At 54.0% G+C, this 8,873-nt stretch overlaps 2 protein-coding genes across 2 annotated transcripts; one reads left to right on the plus strand and one right to left on the minus strand.

Annotated features, from left to right (window-relative positions):
• Positions 1–100: 100 nt before the first annotated feature.
• Positions 101–793, minus strand: VTN31DRAFT_4069 (uncharacterized protein; the record flags this gene model as incomplete). Its single annotated transcript, XM_069404416.1, has 1 exon — positions 101–793. One exon carries the CDS (start codon positions 791–793, stop codon positions 101–103), a length of 693 nt encoding a protein of 230 aa, XP_069261392.1.
• A 2,258-nt stretch (positions 794–3,051) lies between these two features.
• On the plus strand, positions 3,052–3,837 carry VTN31DRAFT_4070 (uncharacterized protein; the record flags this gene model as incomplete). The annotated part of the gene is made up of 1 exon (XM_069404418.1): positions 3,052–3,837. The coding sequence occupies one exon, from the start codon at positions 3,052–3,054 to the stop codon at positions 3,835–3,837; it is 786 nt and encodes a 261-aa protein (XP_069261393.1).
• Between the last annotated feature and the right edge of the window lie 5,036 nt (positions 3,838–8,873).

The following is an 8,873-nucleotide window of genomic DNA, read 5'->3' on the forward strand; positions in this document are numbered from 1 at the left end:
AAGCCTCCCATGTGTGGTCCTCCCAGTGTGGGAATTGAGCGGTAGGAGCGTTAAAAACGTCGTGAGAAACTATGATCAGTTGTACGACGAATGATGACCCTCACCGGTTCCCGCGAGAGTCGGTGATCTCTAGTATGGTGACGTCAGTTCGGGCATGGTGGTCTACGCACTTGGAAGCCTCCGAGTTATTGAGCAGGAGGCAGCGTGACGCTCGCGAGGGTACGGCGGTACGAACGGCGACATAGAGTCGCAGTAAGCCGTGAATCGAGTTGATCCGCGCCAGCTCTGGAGCGACAATGATGTCGTAGGCTCGCGTTTGCTCGTGTGTGGAGAGAAAGAGCATCATGCCCCTTCCTCTTGTGTACGTTGTATTGAAGATCCGTGGCGTGTTTGACATTAGTGCACTTTGAGAAGCCTGAAAGTATGTTGTGATCTGAGTATCATCAGCCTCCGCGAGGGTCGCACGCGGACAGCTTCTCTTCCGAAGGACCAGTGGACTGACTTCGAGAGGCCCTGCTTCCGATGGTCGCGGTGCTGCTTGGGTTGGTGGGCATGGGGGGAAAGACGGCGTACGGCTGTGGTTGAGTGACGCGAGTATAAGCCACACGAAGGACTTTTTGAGTTCCTGAGGGTGCGTAGGGCAAGACTGGTCGCGGTTTCGTGGCGTTCGCCACAGATGGTACAGCGAGCAGCATTGCAATCCCCTTTCTAGAGCAGTTGCGGTGTACGTGCCCGTCGACGGCACAGTGGCCGCAGCATGTCGTGTGCTGGCCGTGGCGACCAACCCGTCCATGCCGCCGGCGGTTGTAGCAGCGGGTGATCATGCATGATGGGCCGGAAGAGCTCGACCCCCTTAGTCAAGCTCGCTGTTAAACGAGGCCTTCCTTTATCAGGTGATTTGGCCCCTTCAAGTGAGTCAACAACATCAAGCATCATCTGAGCTGATCTTCTTTCGGGGTCGTCGGACGCTGGCCCGCTAGGGGAGTGAATAATCTGGATGCGTGGGCGGAGTCCCAGGTTCTCTTCCTCGAGAATCTCATAGCGTCGTCCACGCGCGGCAGCAATCTTTTTCTTGGTACGTTGTTCAGCGGTCTTGTTGTGGGACTTGAGTTCCACGTCGGGGTCCAACCGAACGTTCGAGTGGAAACCCATGAGCATTTGGGATGGCGCCAGCCCCGTCGTACTGTGTTTGCTGCCGTTAGATAGTACCGCTTGTGCCAGAGGAATCCATCGGGCCCGGTCGTCTTGCTCAAAGTGGGCGTATGATCGCAGGCAGTGCTCGAGCGACTGGCTCTGTCGTTCAGTTTGGCCGTCTGACTGCAGGCGATAGGCGGTGGTCAAAGCGACGTTCCGTCACGAGGTAGGCACACATCAGAACCCAAAATTCAGACGTGAGGCATCCGGAAGTACTTTACCAGGATGTTGTATAGGTATTTATTACTGTACCAGGGGGTGTGAGATAACCCCAGAGTTACGCCAGTAGGGCTCGTAGCTCCGGGGTCATCTCACAGCTATCAGCCCGGCGTGCTAAACAATCCTTTGTGAGCTGATTGGGCTTGAGATAACCCTCGTTCGACACTATTACGACACCATACGACCGGAGATTACCACGATCACTCGACGCAATTGTTCGTTCGAAACCCTCATACCACGCCGCACTGTCAGATTAAACCGTGCACCGCAACATGTCCGTGCAAAGCGACGCGAGCATTATGCTCTCGGCGGACCCGCGGACTGGAGGAAATGGGAAGATGCTTTCACCACGATGGAAATCGGCAAGGGCCTGTGGAAATTCATCGACCCCAAGAGCCCTAATTACGGCCAGTTCGTGGAGGAGCCAGAATTCCCGGGCTACAGCGAAGGCCATTCCGCCTCAGCCGCCTGGAATCCAGACGAGGACGAGAACGAGAACAAGCACGATACTGTGCCCAGATCAGCCACGGATCTGTCATCAGACGGATTGAAGAGCTGGAGGGAAGACTAAACCATGTATACATACGGCGCGAATGCAGGAATATGATCGGCAACGGATGGTTTGGAGCTTTCTGACTTGGTTCCGAGAGACGTTGGCAGACCACTGGGTTCAGGTCGCGTGCCGACCAGGGAGAACGCGCCAAAATCTACTCGGGGGCGCAATAAAGAGTGTCATTCATGATCGCCGCCGGTAACTGATTGGAAAGCAGTTTATTCCCAGAGGGCCCCCCTCTAGCGCAAAAGTCCTGACAAACCCCCTGGGTACTTCCTGAGAGTACTACTCGTACGTCTGCAATGATGTATCGGCATGCTGAGAATCACCGCCAGGACAACATCGCCAGCTCTTCAAACTTTCACCACATATTCTTGAGTCAGGTTATTCTCAGTCTTCTGGTTCTTGCTTGAACTTGCTCTCAAATGGATGCTACAGATGCGAATGGAAAGGTCTTAGGATGTCCCACCTTTTCCCAAGTGATAACTGAGTATAAGCTCTGGGTTTTATGATTTCGCTGTCGATTTTCATTTTCAGCTTGTATGCGGCGAAGTTGAATGCCCTGAAGCTTTGAACTCTGCCTGGAATGCTGTTGTTGGTCTCTTTGCTGTGAGGCTTCAACAAGTCAAACCGCCTTCAAACTCAGCTCTCAAACTCGCCACGCACGGTTTTGAAATCGATGTAGTAATCTCGAAGGATAAAAACGCGCAGAACATCCTGTATAATCTTATTGTACAAATCCAGTCATTTGGGTGGTAAGCAGCCTCTCCATTAGGCCTGTAGCATCCACTTCACGGTCAATTCAGGTGCAATTCCGGAGACTCACACTGAAAGGGGTCAAGAATATCTAGTTAGTTGAATCTATAAGAAATCATCATATTGTTCTGGTGGTGATTTGACATGTTCGTATGGAGTACAGATAACTAAGGCGCCTAACCTCACATTAACTACCTAGTTACCTACCTATATATAAACGACAGCGGAAAGTCCTACACACGTCAAAAACGCCTCGTTCAAACGCCAATTGAAAGCTCTACATCGCTCCAAAGGCTCTACGAATACCGACAAGCTTCGTCGTCGTCGGTATGGCTAGGAAAGCCGTGGACGGTCAGGGGACCGCGACCCCCCGGACAAGCCAGCATCCCAAAACATCCCCGACATCGAAAACTCTCGAGATTTTCAACCAACTGAGCGCGGAGATTCGACGCCTCAAGGGCTCCGAATCATCCCTACGCCTCCTAGACCAGCAAAGGATCGCCCTGTTCGATGAACTGCTCCCAGCGGTCCAGCGAACGGTCGCCTCACCCACGCCACCATCGACACCCCCTGACTCACCGCCACTCACGTACGCGAACGTCCTGAAGACGAACCTCCCCCACGAAAAACAAACCCCCCTGCGCGAGCGACGCGAGATACACGTCCGCCCCGAAGTAATCGACGCGGATCAAGCACAACGTCCCCCAGCGGATATCGTGCGTGACATCAACCAGGCCCTGGAGACGGCTGGTCAACCCGGCCGAATCGTCAGCGCCCGACGCCTCCCTTCCAGGGACCTCATCCTGACAGCCGGATACCTCCGACTCCAAGCCCGCGATCGAGCGCTGCATCGACCGATGGCGCGACGCCATCGGAGAAAACGCCACCCTGAGACCCAAGAAACACTCGGTGTTAATCCACAGCGTCGAAGTGGCCGACTTCCCGACAGACAAACAGGAGCCATGCTGCGGAGGGCGGCCGCGACCATGTCGTTTGTGACTGCAGGGGGTTCCTCCACCGCCGAGGGTGGGTTGCTCGGTAGTGGCATGGATTCGATGTTTGGTTCCGCCGGGAAGAATGCTCGTGTAAGGTGGCCGCCTGTTCCTGGAAGGTGACAGCGTGAAAGCCCTCCGATCTTTGGAGAGTGGGAACCTGGGGGGGCTCGGGAGGACAAAGACTCCGTTCCTTTCCCCGTCAGACCAGGCTCCAAATGCCGCGGCGGGACTCGTGGGCAGCGTGCAGAGCGGCGCGCCACGTTTCATCTTGGTGTCTCGTATGGCCTTCTTCTTGCATAGCCGGGGCGCGAAAGATGGTCTGGGTGAGCGCGTTGGCGGCGGGCGCGTCTTTCAGCTCGGACTGTATCGGCGGCCTTTGCCGTCCACCAGGGAGCGCTGCGGCCCTCTTTGGAGCCTTTCTTGCTAAGTGGGACCGTCTCCGCAACCAGGTCCGCCACGAACTTCTGGAGGTAGCTAGCGTAGGATTCCCTCCGGATGAAGCTCCGGGGTATCATCAGGGATTCACTCGTGGCCCGGATCTGAACGATGTCTGCCAATTTCCAGAGCCTGCGCGGGCCGGGATGAGTTGAGGGGGTGGGCAGGTCTAACTCGAGCGCGATTGGACGGTGGTCGGAATGGTGGTGCGCTTCTAAATCGCTTTGGCAACAGAGTAGATGCGGAAGAAGGGAGGCCAAGACGAAGGTTAGGTCTAGCGTGGAGTGGGTTTCGCTGGTTTCGTTGCATCTCCAAGTCGGTAGACCTGGAGGGGTCGACAAGTGTAGCTGGTGATGGTCTGTGAGGCGGAGCAAGTCGTCGGACATCAGGGAGGGTTGGGTTCCTGGGAATGACCACTGAGAGTGGCGTAGGTTGAAATCCCCCGAGGACGACCGGCCCGGCGCCTTCTAGATGGTGCCCCAGTGCGAAGATTGGGCTTTGAGGATTGTACGCCGTACGCGGGCTGGGCTCGTATACATTGATGACTCTCAACGGGCCGCATGGGAGCTGCAGGTCTAGGATAGCAGTATCGGGGCTCGGGAACTCCGCGTTCCACGAGTCAGCGGAAGTCGCTTGTTGAGGAAGAAGCAAGCGCGTGCGTGGCGGTTGCGTGGATATAGCGGTATGAACTGCGATGAAGAGTCGCAGAATGTCGCGTGCATCTGTTTCACAGCCCACCCTGAGAGGTCTGGAAGTACGCTGTGATCGGGGCGCCATCTGTCCCCGCCAGGGATGTGCGCCGGCGGCCTCTTTGCCGGGGGACCAGCGGGCCGACCTCGGAGGAGCTTTCCTCCAGGAGGCGTGTAGCGGCGTTGTTGAAAGCGACGGGTGTGGGAGTAGTGGCCGCGTAAAGGCGTGCCCGGGTCGCGCGGGCGTACGCTACTCTGGCGGCTTCCTGTCGGTGGGTTGGGCAGGACTGGTCTCCCAACTCATAGCGTCCACTGCAGTTGGCGCAGCGAGCGGCGTTTCGTATCATCCTTTTTGGACAGCTGCGATGCACCTGTCCGCCAACAGCGCAGTGGCCGCAGCGGGTCGTGTGCCAACAGTAGCGCCCGATGTGTCCGTTCGTTGGCAGTTGTAGCAGCGGGTGATCATGCATGCTAGGTCGAGTACCTCGACCTTTTGGAGCTCGCTGTCCAGTACAAGGCCTTCCTTGATGAGGTAGTTGGCGCCGCCCGGCGAGTCCACGTCCAAGATCATGGATCTGGTCTTCTCTCGAGAGCGCCGGATGCTAGCTCGCCAGGTGAAGCGGACAATGCGCAGTCGAGAGCGGAGTCCTTGGTTCTGTTCGTAGATCTTGCGGATGCCCTCCTCCTGTTTGTCTGTCGGAAAGTCGGCCACTTTGACCCTGTGGACTAGCACCGAGTGCTTCTTGGGTCTCAGGGTGGCGTTTTCTCCGATGGCGGCGCCCCATCGGTCGATGCAGTGTTCGATCGCGGGCTTGGAGTCGGAAGTATCGGCGGTCAGGATGAAATCTCCAGATGGAAGCGTCTGACGATCCCACCGGGCTGGCCGGCTGTCTCCAGGACCTTGTTGATGTCGTTCACAATATCCGCAGGGGGTCGTTGTGCTTGGTCCGCGTCGATCACGCCGGGGCGAACGTGCATCTCGCGTCGCTCGCGTAAGGGGATTTGCTTCTCGTTGGGGAGGTTCGCTTTCAGGACGTTCGCGTATGTGAGTGGCGGTGAGTCAGGAAATGTGAATGGTTGCGTGGGTGAGGTGATCGTCGTCCGCTGGATCGCCGTGAGCAGTTCATCGAAGAGGGCGAACTTTTACTTGGTTGAGGAGGCGTAGAGTTGATTCAAAGCCCTTTAGACGCCGAATTTCCGCGCTTATCTCCAAGATTTTCGATGTCCTAGGTGCCTGCGGTGGCTGGCGTGTCGGGGAGTCGCGGCCCCCTGGCCGTCCATGGCTTTCCAAGCCATACCGACGCAGTTTGTCAGTATTCGGAGAGCCTCCGGAAGGATTTAAAGCTTTCAATAGACGTATGAGCAAGGGCGAGGGGTTAGCGAATGGCGTCTTTTTCTTTTTTTTTTTTTTTTTTCGTTGTTGTTGTGTGTTGTGGTGTTAGAATGGACTCGCAAGGCGTACTGGCAAGTGCCAAGGATACAGTACTGTATTACTGTACCAGTTGGGCCGGTATCGGAGCAAATGACAGGTTGATATCTGAGGGAGGGCCCACACAGAATGGAGAGTTTTCACCAGTGTTTAAAAGGGAGAAACCTCGGGATATTGGTCCTTTCTTTTATTCTCAGAGGGCACTAGTCCTATTTTGGAGCACTAGTCCTAATTGGGATTAGAATATTGCCAAGAACCCTTCCTGTAATAAGTTTCGACGGCAACGCTGCTTGCGCTGTCCGATGGAAATTGATGCAGTAATCTCGAAAAATAATAAAACACGCAGGAGGAATCTTCATCTTCGTATCCAGTAGAAGGTTTTACGTCTCCTGTATGTACGTACAATGCTTAGAACATATCTAGCCGTTTCTGATGAAGTGGTGAACTTATAGGTCTCTGAATATTGGCCTGCTCTTTTTGTCAGGCAACTCAACTCTGTCCTGCGCGCGACGCCAAATTCGTCACGTGCCTCGGTCCTGTCCCTTGCCATCACGACGATTCAGTGTTACTCTCATACAATTTTGACAGTCAGTTCCCTTCCGGCTCGACCACATCGAAGTCGTTCCCGCTTCGTTTCAGGGCTCGCGCGCTCGGGCCGGCATCACCAATAATTCTCACAGGGCAGCGTGCCTCAAATAAGGAAAATTCTGGCATTTAATATCACGTACCAAGTGTGACTGATGAATCTAACCATACCGTACGGTTCCAACTTCCAAGCATTGTACGGATTGTACGCGTAGGTCGAGTACTATGACCACTTCCCTCTCGAGAGGTACAGTCAACACACGCGCGCCTCCATGGTTCATAGTATCTCCTGCAAACCTTGAATGAACCTGTCTATCTACCACCATTCCGCTGTTGTCGAGCGAGCTTCTTGCTCTCTCCGACACGTAGTATAGAAATGGAGACTGCGAGATCCTCTCCTAGTTGTTACTCAAGGACGCCCAAGAGAAAGCACTGCAGCAAGGCCGGCACCCGCCTCTGTGGCGAGAGCGACAACAACTACATGGGGCCTCCGAATTCGAACTCGAGAACTGTCGCGTTGACATTATTGTCGACCAGTCGCCAGCCGGAGTCCAGGGGCGCCGGCAGAGGGGCCGACGCAGCGCACAAGTCCCAGGGGTACCGAGTTCCTATCTTGGGACCTTTCAATCGTGAAAGGATGCTTCGTCCAAGGCTTCTGAATGTATCCAATTGTATGTCCAGTAGTGTGTGACTCCCCGCGAATGTAAGCTTTGCGTTAGCATAGGTTGTGTGTGACGATTATCCACGTAGAATTCAAGGCCTGGCCCAGAGACATGATTCAATTGCTTCATCCCGACATTCTCGAGAAGATCTGCTATTTCACCACGAGAATGCCTATCGCCCTTGGTCGGCAGCCCTAGGAGTAGAGCCCTTAGGAGTAGAAGCCTAAACCCTAAGGAAATCCTAGGTTCATTTCCGGTTGCCCTGTGAACTGCATGCCCTGTGAGGATTACCAGTTTCCCTTGGCCAATACAATAAAGCTGATTTGGTTTTTATTTCGAATCGGGACTAGTGCCCTGTGAGAATAAAAGGACCCATTGAGAAGATAGTCAATCCCACAACACACATTCCTGCTCTAGTCGATAGCGGTAGCGCGCCCTCTGCGCGCTTGGAGTGGGGGTGCAAAGGACGTCGTGATCGACCTGCGTAAACTGACTATGCATATAGATTTTGCGTGCCTTAACCATCACTAACCATTTTGTATTGGTTGAGTTTAGTTGCTTTTTTAGCGCCTTTTACGTGCCTACCCACCATTGCAATTTCATTTCAAAATACTCCGTATGTTCAATAATAATATGTACCTGAGTTGTACGGAGCTCTGTGGACGGTGTAATGATCATGTACGAGTACTAGTAGACACCGTAGACTAGGATTCTGTCAGATATCAGACTTGAAAACTGGTAGCTTAGCTGCCTTAGCAGCATTGATTCGGTCTATGTATTACAAGATAGTCTATATGCAGGTCGGTATTCTGCTTTTGTGCGGAGCATGGAAGTATTCCGTACTCATTGCTCGCTTGTATTTTATCAAACGAGGTATTTTGAAACGAAATTGCAATCGTGGGTAGGGCACATGAAAGGACCTAAAATGGAACAAACAACTGATCAAAAATGAATACTGATGGTCAACGCACGCAAAATCTATAGTCAGTTTATGCAGGTCAGTGATGGACGATTTTCACGCTCTGTTCCAAAAGCGCCCATTACTCGAGGCCCCGGGGCTTCTGTACTAGAAAAAAAAAAAGTTCTTCCGGGCCCGGTTGAGACCAGAAGTAGCGAGGAAGTGATACGAGTGGAAGACTGGACGCCAGAAGACTGGGCGAAGGTCTCTCTACTAGTACTCAACCATTAGATGGACTAGATGGACAAGAGGCCGCTTAGTCGATGTTTGGATTATGCATGACTAGCGGTTTGGCGCGCACTGCGCACTTGCGGAGCGGGGAACAGGGAACGTCGGTGTTGGATATCAATACCGCGCTGCGCTCTGAACAACGCAAATGGAAAAGGTACTCGAAATTC

The sequence above is a fragment of the Thermomyces dupontii genome, assembly GCF_041956625.1.
Source record: "Thermomyces dupontii strain NRRL 2155 unplaced genomic scaffold VTN31scaffold_3, whole genome shotgun sequence".
Taxonomy (NCBI): Eukaryota; Fungi; Ascomycota; class Eurotiomycetes; order Eurotiales; family Trichocomaceae; genus Thermomyces; species Thermomyces dupontii.